This window comes from Anomalospiza imberbis, chromosome 9, assembly GCF_031753505.1.
Source record: "Anomalospiza imberbis isolate Cuckoo-Finch-1a 21T00152 chromosome 9, ASM3175350v1, whole genome shotgun sequence".
Lineage (NCBI taxonomy): Eukaryota > Metazoa > Chordata > Aves > Passeriformes > Viduidae > Anomalospiza > Anomalospiza imberbis.
In genome coordinates this window covers 16,701,063-16,725,517 of record NC_089689.1, presented here as the reverse complement: position 1 = coordinate 16,725,517, position 24,455 = coordinate 16,701,063, and the positions used below count along the sequence as shown (strand labels likewise).

At 37.0% G+C, this 24,455-nt stretch overlaps 1 protein-coding gene across 1 annotated transcript; it reads right to left on the bottom strand.

Annotated features, from left to right (window-relative positions):
- Positions 1-276: 276 nt before the first annotated feature.
- SELENOF (selenoprotein F) lies at positions 277-24,362 on the bottom strand. The gene is made up of 5 exons (XM_068199897.1): positions 24,038-24,362; positions 21,439-21,606; positions 10,553-10,616; positions 2,921-2,970; positions 277-1,267 (listed from the first exon to the last, which is right to left on the bottom strand). The coding sequence occupies exons 1-5, from the start codon at positions 24,200-24,202 to the stop codon at positions 1,136-1,138; spliced, it is 579 nt and encodes a 192-aa protein (XP_068055998.1). The 5' UTR covers positions 24,203-24,362; the 3' UTR covers positions 277-1,135.
- Between the last annotated feature and the right edge of the window lie 93 nt (positions 24,363-24,455).

Sequence of the window (24,455 nt, the reverse complement as noted above, 5' to 3'; positions counted from 1 at the left end):
AATCACCTTACGGCACTACTTCTGATACTTCAGTATGGTCTCAGTCTCAGGTTTATTGCTCTGCTATGAAGCTGATGATTTCTTCTCAAAAGCTGGGAATAAAGTCTGTAAATTAGAGAGAATTTTTTTTTAGCTATAAAATTATATATGAAGACAAAAACTGTGTATCACTTCAGGTCATAGCATAACACCCATCCAACCCAAATCTGGTGAGCATGAATCAATTACAGCAAACACTTATTTGCTAATTAGACTTCAAAAAAAAACAACCCCACATTATTCTTGATTACCATATTTATTGACTCTAAGTGGAAAAAACCCAACAAGTCTTAATGGATTTGACTCATTACCATACATACTGTCTATATTCCCTGTTCACATAAGTTTCAACTGAGAATAATATACATTTTAAAAGAACAGTTTCTAAATTAATTTCATAAACAAACTTCCAATAAACTTCCGAAAGTTGGAAGGAAAGCTTTTCAAAGAGTTATAGCTCATGTTTTCTGAAGCAAAACACTTGATGTAAAGCACACCTAACATCTGACTTCATACACCTCAGGGGTTTTCTATGTAGTCTTCACTAAAGTGTACTTACTAAATGTTTCACATTATCAGAGCATGAGTTCCTCCATCAGTTTTCAAACCTGTGAATTAGGTACTCACTGTAAACAAGGCTTCTATAAAAGGACAGTTCAAATACAAATAAAAATGGGCATTAGTAGCCAAGTTTCTTTGGGAGATTGCATTTGGTTCTAACTTCCTTAAGAAAGAGCAGCAGACAAAAAGCATGGAAATCATTTCTATTATTTGAAGCTCTTCAGTTTTAAGAGCATTTGTAAAAACAGACCTGATTATAACAAACTGAGATTTGCATAATTAAATTTGAAACAAAGCATTCTTAGTGATAAATGCATTAAGAGCTGAAATAATAATGTTAAGACAAGCTATTGTTTGTCAACTTGTCAGATATGTGTGCTGAAGCTTCCTTTCTAATTACAAGATGTTTAGTACAGCACAACAGATATTTTAAAATTAATACAGATGCTGGAATGTTTCTTCAATTGTAGTGCACTTCATCTGAGAAGACTACCGTGACAAAATATGAAAAGGAAAGAGGACAGAAAGCAATGATTTATAGGCGTTCTAATTTTTCACTTAGAAATTCTTCCACACTATCTGTATTCCACTTGAGGATGCTCAGTTCTTCTGCAATGTTCCCACTGTCGTCCAGCAGCTTTAGTACAGGGTCAGAACCACGCACATACTGGGGGGAAAGGAGGAAAGTCAGTTACCTTGGTTGGCAAATGCATTCTCCATTCTAACACTGCCCCTGCTCTCAAGTGATTTAAATCAGTTCTGACTTGCATTTAATGTCAGAGAGAGGAAAGTGGAGGAACAAGTCAGTTGAAGGGGGGTGGGGGTCAGTCAGAAACGTCTCCTTGTTCTCTTTGGTGCACCACAGCAGTTAATGCAAGTGCAGAGGGGCACTGCCATTGGCCTGGCTTTGAAGGAAGGTATTTACTCCAATTTTTTTTAAGTTACCAAAGCTAGATTTTTGATGATGAATGATTTTTCTTATATGATCCACAGCCTTTTTACCATTTTAGAAATTCTGAGTCACTTTAACAGGTCGAAGTTCTACTATCAATTTCTGATGTAATCACATTCTTTCTTGCTGTGTTTTATCTGTGCCTACTATGCTTAGTTGGTAACATAATTCTTCAGCACTTCTCAAACTCACTAAGTTCCAAATTAAGCAATGCAAATAAAAGCTTTTAACAATATCAGAAAGCTCTGACCATTAAAGTTTATGGAAAGATTTCCCCAGGAGTATTCTACTTTGCTCAGCTGAGCTAACCTAGTTGGTTTGACTTAATGAAGCTAGTGGCACCTCTACTGAGTTTTCCAAAAGTCCTGTGAAAATAAACAGATTCATTTGCACATTTTTTTTCTGCTAATAGTTGATACCAATTGTAGTCTATACTGCTTTGATGTTCAATAAATCTACCAAGTTAAAAAAAAAAAGAGAAACAGTCAGACGTACAGAAGGACAAAAAGCTTTTGAAAGAAACTGAAGGACACAGAGACATGAATGCTTGAGACAGACAGAGGAAATCTGTTTTACATAGAATCTGCTGCTGAGAAGACAAATCACTTATTGCAGCCATGCATAGCTATGAAATGATTCCAGATGGTGCCATTTGGGCAACAGAGATGGCAGCACAAGATGTGAGAATCAGGATGTGTATCTTTGAAGTACACTTGAAGTTCACACAGGATTTTAAGAGGAAAGTGAAGTCTTAGATTAGAGCTTGAAATCAAAGAATTGTTGGAGTTTTAGGCAGTGCAGCTTATGCAACTTTGCATATATGCAAGTCATAAGAAACACCATTCAGTATATGCATTTTTAAAAAGCTGGATGTCTGAAGTATATGGAGAAAAAACAGCACAATAGAACACAGCAAAGGAATTCTGAGAAGAAAAATCCAAGAATCACTGAATGTATGGAAATGGCAGCTCCATAAGAAAACTACGGGAGAACAAAACAGGAGAAACTATGACAGAATAGCTTGAGTAAATCCAAGATATCTATAAAGTAAGAACAGAATATAAACATTCCTCAGATTACTTTCCCATCTGCTATAATAATAATAATTTTTTCTTGGATTAAAACCAACCAAACAACAATAAAATAAACCAGAACCTCACCACCACCAAAGAATTACTACCAGTTACTGAGCAGTAAACAAATCAATATTACTAGCAGGAACTTGTAAAAATTCACTCTGGCAATGCAAATATATGTCCTCTACTAAAGGATTACTTGATCAGCAAATAGGGAAGACTCCACAGGACTGTCTCCACCAAACACAGTTCTTCGTAACATCACAAACAAAAAAGTTAGGCTACTACTTACCTTGATTTGCAGTCCCCTGAAGAGTTTTGGCTTATCACTCCTGACAAAAGCTACAGTTTGGAGAAAAGAAAGAAAATCAAATTCTCCTCTACTTGCATAAAGTAGACTTATGTCAAACTAGTATTCCCCAAATTATTGTTTTTGAATTATGCTTTAGAAGATATTTTAATGTTAAAATCTTAGTACCGTCACAAAATTAATAATACTAAACTTATTATGCCAAAGAAACACCTATTTTTGCTAGTAATGCAAACAGGAATTCTGTCTGCTTGGAATTTCCTTGAACACTAGTGCAACAGTGTAAGGCAGTTTATCTGCACGCACAACTGACAGCCTTCAGCAGACTGCCATACGCTGCTGCTACGCAAATGGGAGGAAAAGCGTCGGAGCGATCGAAATCTGGCTGAGGATCAGCTTTGTCAGGGAGGCTGAACGTGACACCCATCTCATCAGCACACTCCCCACACGCTGCAGCTCTGCGGGGGACAGGGCACGCAGGAAGCTGTGGGAGAGGTGTTATTCTGCTGAACAAGACAGTCAATCTTGTCTTGCAGAGCTCTCTGAGATTATGTGTTGAAAACCAGCAAGAAAACAAAGCTAAAAACAGGAAGCAAGCTTGTATTTCCTCTTGACACTCCTGAAGGCAGTCGGTATCAAGGCTCTAAGGGCTGTCAGGCAGCTACATGGAGAGAAGACCAGGTCTGAGGTGGGCTGCTGCACCACTCCTCACCTGCAGCACCTGTCAGCAGGCATTAACAGCAGCCCAGACCTTGCATTAACCTTAACTCTGAAAAGACAATATGAAGTATTTCAGGACAAAGTATGAGCATAATCCCCTACTTCCTAGCATTTCACCCTAATGAATGCCTGAGTTCTAGAAATATTTAAAATTTATTTAGAAAATAACAGTTCTCATTCTTCCTTTTCACATGCTAAAAGCTGAATTTAGTATCTATATTGACATTAAGTGGATTCAGGATGCTCCTGTAGTATGTCAGTAGCATCTCCCCAAGTGATGAACCCTATCAGTACAGACTGACTCCTACCAGGGTGCCAGCTGCATGTTAAAGCTGCTTTTTCAAGGTTAGACAACAATGAATCTCTCACAAATTGCAGTGCATCCAGCTGGTGCATGGAGATGAGTGCAACCTCAGGACTAATGTTTCATACTGCTTGACAAAGTGTAGTGCTTTCCTCAGTAATTGCAGAGATATCCCCTGGCATCTTTATACCTATCTTTACATTACTGCAGGCAGTTACCTTAACACTTTCTCAGCATGGTTATACAGAGTGGCACTTAACTTTCTTCCCTCTTTCACCAAGCTCCTAGTGCAGATAAAAATCATGTACACTACTTGCCGCACCAACAACTACACAATATGAACAAGTTAAAAAAATACCAACGGCCCATGGGGCTGCCAGATGTACCAGGCCCCTGAAGAAAATGAGTTGTCTCATTCAAATTGGCTTTATTCTTTCTACAGACTACACACTAATGTCATTGCAAGCTATGTATAACAATTATTTCAAATAGCACAAAATAACCAGTACTTGCACACATACTGCAGTTTGATTCTGATTTAAACTCAAAGACATATTTTCAACTTCAGTGTTTCCCATGCTCTTGTGACATGTTGTCTTGGTTGTCATCAAAAGTAATGTGCAAAAACAGCAGCAAAGACATTTCTTATTATTTGTTAAGGCCGTAGACTGTTGAAAGTGTTTCTGGAGGATTTTTTCCACATTTTTCTTCAACTTAAATCTAAAGCTGAAACCAGTCTCTAGAGCTTTATATGAAAAGAAGGTTGTAAGAAGCAGTCAGTACAGTGGGTGACTAATTGCAAAATGGTAAGAGAGCACAGTAAAATGGATAAAGTTTCTGAAGCAAATCTGAACTCTGGAACTTGATTGTAATAAAAAAATGCCTTTGGGAGGAACCTCAGGTTACAGCACTTCAAGCTTGGAACAGGTGTGAGGATTTGTTACTTGAAAGCTTATTTGGACACGAGAGGCTGTTCTCTGGCTGCAGTGTTGGACGGAACAAGCTCACATAAAGAAGAAACAGCAGTAGGTCGAAGAAGAAAGTATTCTATAGGCAGCATTACATTCTGCCACATTAAAAGTAGCTATTACACACTTGTATCAATGTCAAATGTCTAAATCTTCTAAAAGCTGAAGCACTACAGAATGCTTTTCCTGAAATTTTAGACAGCTGGAACAAAATTAGTTTCTGTTATGGCATATTTATTTCTAATGCTGATCATAGTGACTTTCTGCATCACTCACTTGAATTGCAATGCAACAAATAAAAACACTCAATGCACAAATAACTTAATTTGTATATTCTGAATTTTGGAAGCTAAAATGAGAAACTCAAATACTGACATGCATTAAAAACACAGATTATCCCATCAAACACTTTTTTTTCCTTTCCACAAAATCAGTCCTTGAGTTGAATTACCAGCCTTTGAAATGATGGGGTTAGGAAGTCAGATGCAGCTACAGTGCACATTTAGGGACACATGACTGCTTGCTTAACATGTGATACAGTGCATATGCTCCACCTTCACACTGCTCCAACAGTTTCCCCTCTATACCCTGACACCAAAATTGCTTCTTATGGTTCTATCTATAAATGGTATCTGCACATCATCTATACACCATTGTTTAGTAGTTTGGTGTTTAATACTAAATCCTATTCAAGCTATCTCCCCATTTTCTTCTCTCTGTAGCAGCTTTAAAAATTACACACCACAGAGAAACAAACCTTTCTCTAAGCTATCTGTGGATGAGATGGAGAGGCATTTTCCACGGTGACTTCTGTAAGATGAACCCTGAGCTCGGTGCCATGACACCGTATTCTGGTGAATTAAACCCCAGTCCAGAAGTCAGAGCTGTTCTCCAGACACCTTTGCAAAACCACTTCACCTTATGCTCCAGTAAATGATGAGCAGTACCAAAGCACTTCTGTTGGAAGGCACTCCTGAGGTGTTCCTGAAGAGCAGAGAGGATTGCTCCACAATCAACTACAACTACAGGGTCAGAGAAGGATCAAGTGTGTATGAGCATTTTAAAGCCTGGCCCACACTGAACAGTGCTTTTAAAGACCTAAAAGCAGCCTTTACTTACAAACACAGCAGAATGGAAACTCACTGCTATTGTTATAATGCCCATTTGTTTTGATACAAAACATAGAGGTGTAACAAAGTCTGTGAAAACTAGTTTGTTGGAGTTAAATCCCAGAGTCCTAAGTGGAGACTGCAGGAGGCTCAGAATCACTGTGGCCAACAGGGCAAGTCTGTGTATATGCACACACACCTGCACTATTCTCTGTGGTGCAGCAGGACACAGCATAAGAGAACTTCCTGACCCAAAATGGACATGAAACCTCTCCCCAAGCAGAACAAACAGTTGTTCTGAGTTAACTTGAATAAACAGAAAGCGAGTGTAATATTACTTCAGATAAGCTAAAGGGTAGTCTGCTTGCTTGGCCATGAATTATTAGACACGAGCTGTTTGAAAGTAAGAAATTTTACTGGAGACACAAATTTGTGCGTAATGTTGCAAAATTTTACATAAAAAAGGCACAAGGACTTGACCATACAGACTTGACAATTTTGTACCGTAATGAACTTGAATTAAAAGACATTTTTTTGAAGCATTGCCAATTATCAAGTGTTAAATCCATGAAAAAGGAAAGGAAACCAAACAAAAGGTAGATTAAGAGATGGACATTTTATGAAGACAAGAAATTCCAACATTCAATAATGCCACCAATGGTAAAGCATTGCTAAGAAAATTGGAAATATTTGCTAGAAATGTGAATACGTAAATCACTGGGCAAGACAAAAGCATTAATGTCTTCCCTCAGACATTTGTTTTGGGGACAAATACATGCTCTGCAGTTTTGAAGATGGTATGAGTCTGCTTCAAAAGTTATCATGAAAGCCAAGCAAAAAGACTGAACTACAGCACACAACAAGCATTTATTTACATTTTAATGACTATAGCTCTGTACCTTTAGGGGACCTCAGTCTGAGATAAAAATTTAAATTTAAGAATTCACATGGCACATCAATAACTACTATTTGTAGTCTCTTAATCAAGTTACAATGCAGCTGTTCATGATTTTACAAAAAGCACCACATGCTTTCAGAAATAAATCCAAGACAGAGCTCCAATCAACTTGATGAAGAAACTTCAAAAAATCCCAAAGACAGGGTACTTTGTATAAGCAGTTGGGCAAGAGACATTTCTCAGTCTGAAGGGAAGTATTGTTTTAATTTGTGCGTCATCTATTCTCAAAAGAGTACGATAAAGCAATGCGTGTCTCCCACCACAATAGCCGTATTTCTTAGCAAGACTTTTAGCAATGCTTTTATCTGTGCAAGACTTAAGGTTAATATAATTTTCTTTTGTCAGTACGTATGAATTGCAGATTAAAATAACTAGGAAATGAGGGATCTTACCTCATATAATACAATCCCATAAGAAATTACATTTTAGTAGCTAAAAGAATTCCCTTAACACTTGGAGAAGTTAGGTGACATAATAGTGCTGATTGACTCTGAAGTCAGAGTATTTAATGTAGCTGCACACTGCATCAGTTCAAGGATTAAGGACCTTATTTCTAGAATAGATTTGCTGGGAGCATGTCCATTTCTTAACTCACAAGGAGAGGTGAGAATTATTTTATGGAGAAAAGAAAAAGAATGGAGAGAAATATGAAAGGAATGTTCAATGAAAAAACCCTGTCTAATTCAGTTTTTTAAACAAACTGGAGAGAATGTAGGAGTCTAAACACTGATCTATCTCATGGTGAACAGAACACAGCTGCCACTGAAAAGTCAACTTAAAACAAATATGCAAGATTAATCACTGACCCAGCTAATTCATTATTCTATTCCAGAGCCTCAGTTTTATGGATGTCTGCCAAAAACTGTCATTGTGTTACCTGGTATATTAAGATATTGCTCCATCTATGAATCTTGTCACTTAGATTTTGAATATTCTACTTTGATGGAGTGCTTTTAAATGACAAATATTTAAAAACAATTTTATACAGAACAATTTCAAAATATATGTAACACAGAAATTAATTTTAGAGTACAGCATTTATAATAAAGCACTTTAGTTTTAAGGGAAATTTATCTGTAAGAATATTTCAGTACTGAATTTAAAGGAGGCATGCAGAAATGTGGTCTGTTATCAGATTTATCACAAGAAACTGGGAAACCTAACAGACATCCTTGGCCACATTCACAAATGCCAAATTTAGTGGTTTGGTGTGGCACTACAAACATTAACATCCAGTTCAAGATTGAGATAATCTTGCTGAAGACCAGACTTTTCCATTCTCTTTCTGAGGACTAGATTTTTATCATCACTTCTCACTCCTTTGCTTTCCTAGTATATACAAATATATTCCATATGTAATGATTCTCACATTTCAGGCACACAGGTGGATTGAGCAACTGTTTATAGCTGAAGATTATATAACTAGTAGTTTTGAAAGAAACTTTGACAGAGAAGGACCAAGCAACCCACAGCTTCTTCCAACTGTGTAACTTTTACAAACCTTTATTACTTCAACTGATTTCAATCCTTAACTACTTTAATATGTGAATCCCATAATAAAAATCCAACCACAACAGAAAAACGATGAAACAACACTGCTCATCCCTTAGCCAAATAAAACATAATCCAGATGTAGCCTGAGAAACATCAAGTCTGTGGGACTAAGCCAAGTAACAAAACAATTTACACAGGTACTTAGAGGTCAAGACTACACAGTTATTAATCTCAGAATACAGTAGTAACATACACTAATCCATGTAAAGTCCTGCAATTAACTTTGTGTATATTCTGGGGAGAAAAACCAAACACATCTAAACAAACTCTGACAAAGCCCTCACAGAAGCTATGGGAAAGGATTCAGTTATTTGTGATGAGACATTGTCAGTGACAGGATACACAGTTGAATGAAGCCTACAAAGAAAATGCTTCAAAAGCAGCAGCATGACCTTAAGGCAATCTAACTTCCATAGCAAACGTCCAAGTGAAAAGCTGAAATAAAAACACTTCTTGAATGCAAATGTCTTAAGATGGAGACACTATAAACTGTTTCTGGTAGAAGTTAAAATAAAGGAGAAAATCTGGGTATTCTGAGATTAATACTAGTAAATACAAATACCAGCTGAAAGAATATATTCTACTGCTTTTAACAATTTCTAAGTATGCTTCTAATACATATCCCATCTTCCAATCTCTTCTAATACCCTAGCTGTAGATTTGGTTAAATAAGTTTAGATTGAGTAGCTGCAGAAATTGGTGATGAAAACAAAAAAAAGAAATTTAAGTGCACTACTCAGTCCTTTTTTAATTCTTACTGTACCAGATCAAAACTGGTGGTCAGAACAGAGATCCTTTTTAAAAAACAATGAAATGTATCCAGCCACTTTAAAAAGTAACCTATATGATAAATGGAATGTAAATATTTGAGGAGGTTTAGATAACCAAGAATTGAAAGGAAAAAACACTAGTCACAATATTCAAGTTTTTCCTTTTGCACCATTCCAAGTCTTTGGAACATGTTTCAAAGTGTGCACACTGCAGGACTTGAGGGCCATTCCCTTCAAGGACTAACACATGAAGATAACTGAGGACACAATGCAGGCTAGAGTCAGGCTAACAGGTTAACCTTTTCCATCAAACCTATGGCTCAAATGAGCACTTAACTGTTACAAATCCAGAACCATAAAGCAGCTCAGTGAATGGGCAACAACAGTAGAGAATGTTTTTATGTTTGCTAAATTTGAATGGTCACGGAGATAATATGGACTCCTGCACTAATGAAGATAATCTCCTCATGCCCCTCAAGTATGACAAGTCATTTAAAGAATTCTTATTCGGACATTTTATACAGTGGAAAAGAGAAGAGAGTTCTGGCCTTGTCATTCAACTCAACTGTGTGGGCAGAGGTGGCAGGAAAGGATATAATGCAGTACAACTTATGTAAATTGAAACATGTTTAAAACTTTTTTTCCCCACTGTTTGTCAGCCAGCCTTCAAACAGGGAGGTATTAATACTTCCCACAGTAGATGGAGACATGCTGTTTGTGCAATTTTAAACTATAAAGCTAGATTAGTACTTGTATCCAACTATGTCCAAAGTACAGCGTTAGGGAGCAGAATATTATGGTCCTCATTACAGGAAAAAAAACCCAAAATAACCATAGTACTGCTAGTACCTAAGCTCCTCCCTAATTTACAATAAAAGTCCAGTTTGAAAATTCACACAGATTCTTTTCCTGCAGCTTCCTCCCACCAGACACTGATGGTACTGATTTTCCTTTTGCACTACTGTATTCCATTCCTGTTAGTTGACTGCCATTATCCACTGATAAAACAATTATATTGCAGGATCTGTGAAAATAAAATTGTTCTGTAAGTGCACAATATAATTTAATCTATCAGTTACTGGAGATCAGTTCTAGGAGTTTCAGGTCAATGCAACTTTACTGATACAATATACTGCATTTATGACTACTTGTAATGTACTTGAAAGCACCTTCTGTCATTCAGCTGTGACAGTATTTCATGTTTGAAATATATACCAGTGGCTTTACTTACCCTGGACTTGAGGGAACCTTCCCAATTTTCATCCACATACTTCTAGGACAGCTCCTGCATAAAGCTGTAATAATAAATAGAAGCTGTTAATGACAAAAGTAATCTAAATTACTTGTTTATTTATAGTGTGTTATCTGTTGAACTATTTTTCTCTGAGGAGACAATATGCTACTCCGTTGATGCTAATTACAAGTAAGGACCTGGACAGAATCACAGTTCCAGATCTGTCTCTGATTATGCAACAACTGACCATTCACTTGGGATTCATGGTAATTTTCATTAATTATACTAAAAATGTAAAAACAACAAAAAAAAGATCATGAGATATACTGTTGATGCAAGCAAAGTTTCATTTAAAAAATGCAACTGGACATGTTACAATAGGAATTATGGGTTAGTAATAGGAAAACTATTTCTTCCTTCCCAAAGATACTAACAAAATCTCATTAAATGAAATTTTATTTTCCACTTTAAACCTAACTTGGTCAGTGAAATACTTATAATAAAGATAAGGCAGTGACTTTAAATTTCCCATTTGAGCTACTGGTTGATTTTAGTTCATTGTGTTTACAGAAAGAGGACAGATGACATTAACGGGCCTTAGGTGAAATAATATGTACAGGCTGGGCTAACTTTGATACTTGCACTTAGATGTCAATCACTTCTGTCAGCTGTGCAAGATACTCAGATTCAGTCTCCTTAAAATATAAGTTAATTTCAATTTTATATAATATCTAAACTTAAAAACTGTTCACCTAATTGTCTTGCATACTGTCATATTTTTAGAGTATTTTGTGATTCTTTTTGCAACATGCAAATGATTCTATAGTTTGATGAATCTTAAATAAATTAACAAGATTTTCCAGCTACTAAAATAGAACTTTATACTTCAAAGTAAGGCATTCTAATATTACACATAGTATGTATACTATATATATATAATACTAGATACCAAATCACATCCTTCTAAGCCTTAAAACCCAATGTTTATAGATAAGCAGACAGAATGAGCTTAAAGAATTTTTAATTTAATTCATTACCTTTGATAGACAATTAAAACCCGTGCTTCAATGTTCTTTTAGACAATGTTTTCATAACAATTGTGCAAGTCTGAGCATAGAAAATATAACCTTACTGAAATTACATAAACTCATGTTTCACTTAAAATATGAACTGTGAACACAAGTAATTAAAACTAACATTCATGAACCCCTCTGAAAAACCAAACTACACATGATATAACAGAAATGTCCAAGACAATTTTATTAATATTCTGCCACCTATTGAATGGAGGCATTATAGACAGCCAAAAATACGTGTTCATTTCTGAATATTCAAATTCTGATTCAGGGCCAACTCAGTATTTGCTTAAATACTATGAATTAGAACATAGGAAATAATCTAATCATTTGCAGGGAAATCACAACTTCTCTCTGGCGTGAACTAATCAATAATCATTACTTCCATGGCAAACTGCAAAGAGAATTACACTGCATTACCTGTTCAGAACAGCATCTCAGAAATTTGCTTAACTACAGGTACATTTTCAACTAAACATTGTATTTAAGATAAAATATTTGACTGTTAAAACCCAGAAATACTATGAAACAATACTCAAGAGATCATAAATACTAGACTTTTTAAAAGCTTTTTCACCACCCAATGTTTTAATTAAAAAAGGCAGTGATAAACAGCTCAGATACTAGTTTGCATAATTAAAATTTCTATGGAATTAAAACATGAAGTAATTACAAAGATGGAGGAAAACTTCACTTACCTTGTCTCTTTGTAATTAAAAAAAAAATTCAACAGTTCTATCAGCAATCCTAGATTTAGATATTCCTTTGCATACACACTAATCCACTAAACATTTATACTGATTTCTCTGATACTGACAGCTATCTGCATTTTTCTATCAAGAAGTCAGTATAACAAAGTCGACAAAAGAATAAATAGCCTTCTATCTAGTTAATTAACTATTTTATGTAAGTCTATCACAAGCTAAGTACACTCAAATTTAGGACAACAGTAAAATGAACATTTTTGAAGTCTTATTACTGCAAATTATTCTTAGTAATTTTCCGTCCAAACACGAATTTTTATGGAACAATATCACTGTAGGAATCTACAGTATGTAAGACATTTTGTAACACCTCACTACTCCCAGTTTGTAACTCCTGTCCAATATCTTACAGAAATTTAACAAAGAAAACAGCTCAATCATTGATATCTAAATTTTGAGCTTGTAATTCTGCCGTAATTGAAACCCAAATGTTCTCATACAAAAAGGTTTTGATTCATGATAGGAATAACAGCTGCTTTCTCGATGGCTAGACCAGGAAAAAAGAAGAATCAACTGGCTTCATTTATAACTCTAAACAAAGGTGTCTTTTGCAAAAAACCCAGGTTTATTTGCATCACTTAGCCCACCACAAAAGCCTAGTTGTTAATATCTACCATCTCATTGTGTCCAGAGCAGATGTTCTCCAAATTTCCTTGTGAAGGCAGTCACTGTGTTCAAGTATTAGTAAGAATGACATGTATTACATGGAGGCACACAAACATCTTGAGACAGTTCATTACACAATGCTTAACTCATGAGTTAGTTCATTTTAAAGTAATGCTTCACTTGTTTTAGTGCTCATGAAAGTGAGTTTAGTACTAGAAGCAATGAAATAAAGACATTCTAAACTATTACTGGTGTCCATGCTAACATCCGAAACAAGTGCTCATTCATGTCTGCATCTATAAAAAGAACAGCTTTTTTAATAACATTCTAATAGCATGTTTTCTAAAGTTACTGTTACAATATCTGAACTTTTCCCTCATCTTTTCCAAAGCATCAACTTGAGTTTATTTCAAAAGTTTTTGGAAAGCATCTGAAACTCTTGTAACAGTCCATTCTGATGAAATCAGGATGGCTCTTCACAAATGAAAAGAGACAAACCACATTATTGGTCATGCCTGCTTTAACTATGGAGAATGCTAATTATATCAGAATAACACATTTTTGCATAAGAATTGTGGTAGTTAAAAATATGCATTGTAAAAATAAGGAACTTAAACTCATATGAAAGAAAACATTTCACCTGCTATTAGGGAGAGAATTGAAGCAATTTCTGCAAGACACAATTCCAGCAGTGCTTCATTTATACATTGATATAGTATTGTTATCACAGTTACTCATGGTGAAGACTCCAGAAGAAAAGTGATATTCATGCTACATAACCATTAATGTTTACAACCAAAGAGGAATTCAGACCAAACTGAACTGCAAAAAGTGGTATTGAACAGAAATTGCTCCTTGATTGTAATAAAACTCTGTTAGATCAAAGGTGACAAAAAAGTTAAATAAAATACAGCAAGTTATACCTAATTTTACCTCTATGACATTTATATTTTGCACACTGCTTTCTTCTAATTATAAATGCGAGGTGACCCTGCCTGACACAGGTTACAAAGTGTCATTCAGGCTGGATTTGCACAGCTGTTTGTAATCAGCTGACAGTACCAGCATGTCTTAAAACATGAAATGAAACAGGCTGTTACGGCAGAGCCACAAAAGGGGCAAAGAGCTACTTTATGGTATCTGGATTCTCTCCAATATGTGCATACTGTCCTCCCCTAATATCAAACAGTTTCAAAAATACAGTTAAGTTCTAAGAATAAACAGAAAAGCAAACTTACAACTACAGCTAAACCTCTAGAATTTTCACTTGCCTCAGGTACAAGATTATCTTCCCTCTCAATATTTAGTAACAACTCTCTTTCCAATGTAAAGACTATTTTTATGAAATTCACTGTAATTTTAATTCCATATTATGATATAAGCAAGTCTGCAAAAGACAGCTCCTCATCTGTCGACTTCAAAAAACTTCAGGAAAAATATAGACATTATTCTTAATGGCCAAAGTTCCTTAGTATAGGCAAAATGGTACTGTTGAAAAATAGGGTAAATGATCTCTTATGAAAGCATGCAAGTTAATTTTTACTGTGTTCCATCCACACACATACAAAGCAAATCAGGTTAATTAATATTTATTCTTCCAAGACATTTATAACAAAAAGAGATTTTGTTGAAAGTTTCTTTTGCTTTTTTCCTAAACTCTTCTAACTAGCAGTTCATTTGTGACTTTTACTAGAAAGACAGTCTTCTAAACTAGAAAACTTCAAAAGAATATACACTGAGATACAAACTATAAAATATTTTCTGTGGGAGAGAATGCACTTATATGGACAACTCAAGGTTTTCAAAATCCCTTGTCTTTCCTTTTCCTGGAGGCAGAACATGAGTAAGAATCTGTGGGTTAACAGGGAGCAGCCAGAAAGCCTCACTGCCAGGAACATTATGAATTACTGCTCTATAATACATCAAGCCAAGAAAGTCATTGCTACACACACACATCATTCTGAACTGATGTCATCAGTAAATTTAGCAACAAAGCAACTTCTCCCACTGACAGCTCATTATCCTGTGAAGGGAGATGCCTAACTCTAAATAAGAGTGTGGAAACAGAGTCTAACAGTCAAAAACCAGTTATGTGAACCAGTGCTACTCCTGTGATTAGTGATATGTACTACAGGCAAATTGCTCTGGACAAAGCTGGGCAGAATCTAAGCTCTCATTTATTTGTGGGGAAGGAAATTCTGACTGAATGTAAGGGTGAAGAAAAGTCACAATGATGGTGTTCAAGCACTGAGGAATTTACTAAGGAAGACTGTATCATGTGCATTCTTGGAGATCCTGAGAACTTTGAGATCTGCTTTGAGTAGGAGACTCAAAGGAGACTCTTTATTCTGTACATACAAAATATAGTTGTGCATTACTATTCCATTCTTCAGCATAAAGGAAATTTATCATCCACCCCTACTTTTGGTGTTAAATGATACCCTTCTTGCAGGATTCTATAAACATTTGTGCTGTTTAAATTCAATAACCACTGGAAAGTTCCAAACCAGCTTCTGCTCTTGGCAGCCTGTTTTTATTAACTTTGGTCTCTGCAGTGTTTGGTGTTAAATTCATGTGAGCAAGAGATCTGCCACAAGGGTGAGAGAGAAAATGGAGAAGCTGAGCAACCACCACCTTTAGACCTCTGGAGCTGTCGCTTGGATTAGGTGGTGTGAATACCCAGTTTGAGTGGAATAGAAAAGGGTGGCAGAAAAAGGGCTCCTGTGTACAGGCTCTCACTTGGACCTAGTCAGAATTGTGCAAACGAAGGAATACAGACAGGAAGTTAACAGGTCAAGTTTCAATTCTGGACTATACAATCTGACTATTTAAGCACCTACTTACCTCTAGAAGTAAAATCCCTGAACGTCTCTTTTATTCTCCAGTCTGTGCTTTTGTTAAAAAATAAAGCATTTTAGAGTTGCAAAGAAAACAGTGAGAACAGATCTCATGAAATATTTATTTGACCTTGCACATTTCATGAATTTTGAGACTCTTACTTTTTGAAGTTTCTTCAACAAATGTAGAGTCAAATGCCAGTGCTTTATCTAGATGAAGGTCAGCCTCATTTAGCTAAAGCTATTCCATTGACCAGCACAGATGCACATCAACAAGTGAACCTCACATTTAGCAAATTCACGTTTATAGTTTCCCTAACCTTTTTTTTTTTCACTGATAAGATCAGATAGCTCTCTTCCATGGGTAAGGCTTACCCTGTTACAGACACATAATGTATTTTATCTTAGTTTATCTGACAAAGATTAACACTTGGTGAATCTGAACCAAACAAAAGGCAGTAAATTTCTGTCTTAGGCATTGACTAGTTAGCTGCACCTTCCTTATCTAGGACTACTTCTTGTCAACATTAATTTTCATTGCTATAACATCATGTACAGAGGGAAGGGAAAGAGGGTACATGGTAAAGTTCTTGAGAAGGACATCCATTACAGCACATTTTTAATACAAGGAATGGTTGTGAATAATATTTTGAAGCAACAGTACTGGTAAGAGACTTTCTCAATTAGAGAGAACAGTATGATCTCAGATCCCCTAACTTCCCTATCAATATAGCCCATAAAATCATTCCTCTATGAATTGTATGGGACACTTAGTTAAAAGCAGACTTTGAAAGGAGATCATATGACATATTAGTCTTAATTACAAAGTTCTGATTATTTACTTGAATGTCAAATAAAATATGCTGTCACTGGATCACACTATTGTTGAAGTCACACTTGCTAGAAAACCAGTTAATTTGAACCATTTTTGTGTAACATGTTAGAAATAAGGAAGTTACAGTTTACAGTTAGGTAAAAACAGAATTTGATTTTTTACAAAGTATTCAAGAGACTTTACAGGGCACATCAAAAGACAGAAAAAGATGAGGGTTTTGACAAACAGCTGGAAGAAATAAACTAAAATTCTAATTAAGTAAGCAAGTAATTAAGTATTGATATTACTTACACTTACTTTACATCTCTGAGATGTCAAACAAAGAACTAAGTAGTTCTCTGTTTTTAACCATTGAGTTGAAAACCAGAAGTTCCAATGAGAGTAGACCTATTCATGTTAAAAGCCTCTGGCAGAACAAGAAAGCAGTCAGCAGCAATTTGAGCATAGCACTCTAATTAGTGTAATGAAAAGAAAAAAAAAAACAAACCTGAAAATTGAATGTAAATTGGGTCACACAGGAGTAGCCAGAAGCATTAAAAGCACTTCAAGTTATTCTACTTCCAGCACTTATTGTGAGTTTTATAAACTATTTTTTGAGTTTTAAAAAGTAAGTCTGAACAAGAATGTCACCTTATTCCTCCTTATAATTCATGAGAGCACATTTAAGAATTCTACACGTGTAAAAGACTGGAGTCTTAAGAAAGCTTTCAATTTGTTTTGTTGGTTTTTTTTAATAGAAGCATCTAGTCATTAACACCTGGTGTCATGTTTTCTAAGTCACCAAACACCTTAACATTACAATATGACAAGGACTTGACAGTAGAAATTTAAAATGCTAAAGTTCAACACATATTAGTGAGGAAAATACAGTTTTCAAAGCTCCGTTTAGATATATTGATAACTTTTATGGGTTGTAGCAATCCTGCACAGTGCAACTAAAAACTTTAATGTATTGCAAATTTTATCACAGAGTTGATTTTTAAAATCAATTTGGATTTTGACACACATATATTGTTGAGATAAATCTAAGATTATAAATACAATTAACAGAATATGCTTATAGCTATGTCTGAAATGATCACACAGCCTATGTGAAGCTGCAGATGGAGTGCAGCTATTTTCAGCTACTGCAAAATATGGACAATCTCTCCTGCTACTACAATTTCACGCACAGTTAGCTTCACCTCCATTTCATCCTTCTCTGTTTTACACACCAGCAGTACTCTGCATCTGACAGACTGAGGCTTAAAACTTGCAGCTGTCTAAAGCAATACTGTTTAAGCTGGCTTCTGAATTAGTGAGAGACTGCATGCAAAATCTCTAGAGGAGGAGAAAATAACCAAAACAATTTTCATTTTACCCACAGTCCAATTATGAAATAATTAAAATATTTCACTGGACAGGTGTCAGCAGAAGTTCAGAGCAAAACAAATTTTGTGTAACAAGAATATCTCACAGCTATTTTCCACAATGTCAATTCACAAACTACTGGACCAATAACAAGAGCAGGATTAGTAAATACACTTCTTTCAAGGCTATGAAACTGTTCAAATCTGTAAACATCTCATTTGAGGTTGCACTGATACTATGCAGCATGAAATATTTTTAGGCCTGAGGATTTGTCACAGACCATTTGTGAAAAGCACCAATTATGTAAAAATTCTCAGATAGATGTGCTATTACTTTTAATTTTAAATTCTCATTTAGAACTCAGGCACAAGTCATGCAGTAAATTAACTCTTGCCTTCCCTATTTCTAGTATTTGCCACATGGCGGCAAAGACAATAAAATTAAAATCCTGAAGCATGTCCTGGAAGCCCAGTAGCTGCCAAGGCTGTTTGTTGCACAGACAACCAGTGTGCTGTGGCACCTCCTGGGAAGCAGCCCCTGCTCGGGTAAGGAGCGAGCTGCGTCACACACTGGGATCGTGGCTCAGAGCAGGGCGGTTCCTGTACTTGGAGGATGTTCAAGCACAGAGTCACAGCTTCAGCAAAACCCAGAGCACCCCTGCTCTGGAGCTCAGCAACATGTCAGGCTGCTAATCAGAAAGTCAAACATCTTACTCTGAAACCCTGCATCTCAGGGTAAGATGAAAAATTCTACAAGCAAGAAGGGTAGGAAAAAAAGCCTTTAAGAACTTTCAATATTCATTCACTCTTTCCTATCAAATTTTCACTAGAAAGAAGATTTCTTTGGTAATGGGAAAAAAATGGGAAAAAGCAAAAACTACAGCAAAAGGTAGCATTCAGTTTTCAGAGTCTACATACCTAGCATGAAAATTCTTGTTTAGCAAGAAGCAACTAAAAATATTGTTAATTTTTATGCAATAATAAAATCTCAAGCTCAATTATAGACATCTGTTACAACCAGCATTACGTTAAAACACAAGTCAACTCAACATGTGATGATTCTGAATACAATCTGGTAAGGTAATATTAACAGCCTCCAAACACTAATTTTCCACTGGCTAGTCTTCAAGAGAAGTTACTGAGTATGAGTTTAAAACAAATGTAAAACCTCCCAACAATCACCAAGTCTGAAATAAACATTTCCAAGCAGTAGTACCAGTATAAAAAATTTCCACTTCCTGAAACAGCATTCATAAGAAAATGAGAAATGATGCTATAATAAATCATAATGTTAGAACAATCCAATATTTCCATTCATGCACACAATATGGAAAGCCTGCATTCAAACTCAGATATGAAAATGTATGAAAATACTATCGTAATCACTCCTATACTTCAAGCTGATGCTTACCATATTAGCTCCAAATCTCAAATATCATTTGTATTACATTTCTTCAGAAATATCACAGAAATAAGGAAAGATAAAGTAATAATCAAAATCTACATTGTTCACATTTACTACAAAGCCCAAGCAGAATAGGAAACTGGGTAAAACACAAATAGATTAAAAACCAACAACTTATAAGATACAATGTCTTGCTTCCTGTGAATACACAAGGAAATCTGGTCCACTATGAAGGAATTTGTCAAACACCCTTGAGACCCTGTCTAGCTCTGTGCTATTTATTTTACTTCATTGATCATGACTAAAATAAAAAAGTTTTCAGACTAATAATATTTACAATGTGAAGTCCTGACCACAAAATGGCATTTGCTTATCCTTACATAGAAAGTGTAATTATCCACACAATGAAATCTAGGTCTGATTCAGGAAATTAAGAATACTATCTATTAATTTAATTTCTGTTATTTGATCCAACTTTTATTAATGCAATGTTTACAGTACAAACTAACTTACATCCTTAAGTATGTTACTGAGAAATTGTTAAGATATTTTTCTCAGAAGTTACATTGACAGAAATGCAACATAGCTCCTCTAGATTATTTTCCCATCAAAAGACAACAGAAATTGTCCTGCTCCATAAGTCCTTCTGCGACAACTTATGCACAGAAGCAAAACTCTAAGAATATTACCTGAGCAAATGAAAGCATCCTCTCTTTACACAAGGACACAAAGCCTTGCTGCTGCTGCCAGCACAACTGTACCTGAGCATGCTGGAGACCCTTTCTCTTCTGTACTCCCTGTTAGTACACTTCCTTAGACTTCATTCTGAAACTCCGGGTTTTGTGCATGCATATGTATAGATATGTACATATTTATATATATATGCATACACATGTAAAAGAACTGGAGCTTTCCCCAGAGACAAACATTCCTTTATAAGGTTCATATATCTAGCAAAGAAAAAGCCTTACATATCAAGTCCCATAAGGATTGCATTGAAATATTACTTTGTTAATGCACAAAATTTACAACTTAAAGTCTGTCAATATTAGGAAACTACTAATTAAACTATGAATTCTCTGCCAATCTCAAACATATGCTTCTTGATACTTAATATATTGTGCCTAACACAGTAATCAGTGGTTTTATTAAAAATTAAAGGAAGACTTTATTTTTTAAATATTAGGCTGAATTTAACTGACAGGAAAAACCTGCTAGATTTCATCATTAATTTCATTATGTCAGTTATTTCACTATCTCCTAGCCATTAAAAATAATCTCAGCACCTCTCATCCTTGAAACCTCTACTTTCTTGATGATTAATTTGTCCTCACTATATTCTAGAACACTCATGAATTATCACATATTAGAAAACATGTATTCTAACAATTCTTCATTGGTAACATACCTTAAGGAGCACAGATATTTATTTACTACAGATAAAGGAAAGGTTTTGCCTTAAACAGATTGAAGCACAGCATGAGCTCTTAGAGAGATCATTCCCAAAATACCCAGCAGTTCTCACTGCTGCAGGATGGAATTGAGCAGTCCTGTTTCTATCAGGTTTGTGCCACTCCAGGAGCTGACCTGGAGGCTGCAGCAGCCTTTTGTTGCCTGGGCCTGAACTCAGCTATCCTGGCCATTGTGCTATGGGTCAGTGACTAAGCAGGAGCTGTGATCAAGCACCACTCTCCTCATCCTCTTCTGCCCTCTTCCAATCCCATAGATCTTCCTTTTAAAAGAAGCTGGATACAGTTCCCAAATAAGGTCATGTCACACCACAGAAGGGCTGCCAAAGAACCAAAGATTCCCCTGTTGGTACAGGGGCATTATTTTACAGCAGTACGGCAAGTCTGCAAACCTAGACCCTGTAGATGCATATTGGGCTATGAATAAATGGTGTGTTTTCCTCTGGAGGGGATAACTCAGATTCTCATGTATTTTTTTTAATAAAAGTTTCATAAACATGACATGTTAAATTATTCCACAAGGGATGTGGTCCAAAACTCACCTTTCTAGTTTCCAGCTGAGCTTCTTCTTGGCAGCACTCCCTGCAGAACGGATCCAACTGATTCAGATTGAACTGCCCGAGAAGGTTGCAAGAACTGCACAGCAAGTTACTGGAGAAGCCCAGCTCTCTGCAAGCTTCTGACGACAACTGTGCTCCATAAACACTTACCTGAAAGTCAATACAATGTTACACTTAGTATTAATTTATTTCTTTTAAAGATGCCTTTACACGCTGTAATGATTAGAATGAACAAGTTGGTCTCTTGTGACTGTTTTACAGTAATGCCTAAATGGTCAGCCCAAGGGTTCAAAACACCACCCCATTGAGAAGGAGGGTCTTAACCTACCAGGGAATTCCAGACACTCATACTATGTACATTTCAAGGTATCAGACCTGCCCAAATTAATTTATATTCACTTCTGATAGCTCTACTGCTTTCCTATTGCTAACTTCAAATTAAGAAGAAAACCCAAAGGTAATGAATCAGCTGAAATGCACATGGTTACAGCTGTCCAAAGCCTCCTCTTCAAAAAGCATTTCAGTAAGTTCTGGATCACTGAAAACACTCATGGAAAATAATGTAACAGCTAAGCTCAGGAAAAACACAGCCAGGAAGTGATGGTTCTTCTCTCTTGCTACCTGGGAGAAGAGGCTGACCCCCGCCAGGCTACACTCTCCTTTCAGGCAGATGTAGAGACTGGTAAGTTCCCCTTAACCTCCTTTTCTCCTGGATGAGCTCCCCCAGCTGCTCCTCACAGAACCTGTGCTCCAGACCCTTCCCCAGCTCCACTGTCCTTCTCTGGGCTCACCCCAGCCCCCCAATACCTTTCCTGTAGCAAATTCACATTCCCACTTTTTTACACATTGGCTTAAAACCTTCCCTTCCAGCTGCTTGCTTTGGAGGGGAAAAAGTGAGAGAGGAAATAAGGAAGGGAGAGATAGAAGGTGGCTTTCCCAGATGCTTTTCAGTCTGGGTAAAAGACCCCAGGCAAAATCCAGTACATCCAAAGCACCAGTGAAACAAAGAGCACCACTGTGCCCAGAGCTGAGTGACAGGGCACCAGCAAACCCAACTGGATGATGACAGGCCAAGACTCAGAAGAACTATGCTGGGCCAAACAGAAAAGTACAGAAGAAAAACCAAGTTTGTCATTCAGCAAAACAGACTTCTCCTCACATTCACATGCCATCTAATCCATGCAGCACACCCAAGTTAGGCAGAGACAAAACGCATTTCCTGTGCTGAAGTGGCCATCCTGCAGCTGAAGGAAAGACACGTCACTTTTGTGACAGATGAAAAATAATATGGATTGAGGATTGGTAGAAAATATAGTAGGTGCCTCCTTATTCTATTTCTCTATATGTGCTAAAAAAGTAAGAGTTAAAGCATGAACAGAGAAGTATAATACACAAAAAAGCTACTCTGAAATCACTATTTTATCAGGAAGAAAGCTATTTTTCTTCTTCCTACATGGTACTGTATGACAACAGAACCCTAGTCTACTGGAATAACTTAGTCTTTTTTCAGGATTTTTACTAAGGCAATTAGTTTTCAAAGTATTGAGTATTTACCATTTTCAAGCATTTATGTTTTCTGAGGAACACTGGGAATGGGAAATACAACAATGACACAGTAGTATAAAAACCCCAGGGAGCATTCCAAACCCTGCCGAAGCTACATTTTAATTATGGCTCACTTATTAAATTAATGAGGCTAGTAACTAAAACCATTTTCTTGCACTTTGCTGCTTGCCATCCAGTCCTTTGATGCTTTACTGTCATCTTTTCACTTCACTGTCACTGCTGCATGTGTTCCCCTTGGAGCAGTAACAGGGCTATGGCATTGTCACTTTGCTTCCAGCAGCCTTTCTCCTGACACCTTTGTCCAGCAGATCCCTCAACAATCCATGAAAGTAAGGCCAAGAATCTCCTGTGGACTTTTTTTGGGTTGTGTGTGTGAGAAAGAACCAAGCAAAACACTAACAGTGCATGACAGCAAGTAAAGGCTCTGTTATATGATAAGTCCTCACTCAAGCAGTTTTGGTTACGTAACAAGCTCAAAACACCTTGAGAATAAAAGTACACAGAGGTAAAGGAAAAAATAAATCGAAGAAAGTCTCTATCCCTAATATTTTTACTCAATTTTTAGTATCCTAACTATCATATTTTCCTGAAACAATAAATCACTAATCATAATAAAAGTCTCTGACTGGCACTGGATAAAACCCCTCACACTTCTAAAAGCAAACTCCCATCAGAATAAGAAAACTTCGGACACTTAGTAACTGCTGTGCCTCATTTCATCAGCGTTTTCTCCTTAAAAGCTTTGGCTCCAAATACACGCTACACTGCTGCTTTGTTTTCACACCAAAAGGCAGCACCAATACAAACTATTTTAGGAAGAGGGCAAAAATACAGACCAATCTCCAATATGGAAAGCAAAAGAGGCGGCCACGGCTGCAGGAGCGGGAGGCGGCGCCCGCGCCTCCAGCCCCGGGACACGTCTTACGCCGCCTTCCCCACCCTAACACCCGTTCTTTCTCTCAGGAACTGCAGCCGCGCTCAGCCCCGAGCGCGAACGCGCCGGATCGGCTCTCACCGCCTGCAGCCCCAGGAGCCAGCAGAGCCAGCGCCGCCCCAGCGCCCCCGGCTCGGCCGCCGCCGCCATCTTGGTGCCGGAGCGCCCCTGCCAGCGCCGCCGGGGGCCGCGGAAGGACCTCACCCACGGCGGGTGACCGACACAGCGCCTGATGCGGGAGAGCATAGACTTGCTCCCAGCCCCCGGCACTGCAAGCGGAAACTGCAAGCAGAATATCTTCTGGAATTCTAGAGCAAAGAGATTTTAGTCTGTTCAGAGCAGTGCTTCGCAGCGAGGCTGGAGGAACTGCCGTTCCCCAACGCTGGTCGGGCATTGCGGACACCACCCCGAATAAAGCCCCTTCCCCTTTCTCGGGAACTGCCAACCGGCACCTCGGCCCCCAGCCCGGTGACTGACAGCCGGACCGACCAATAGTATT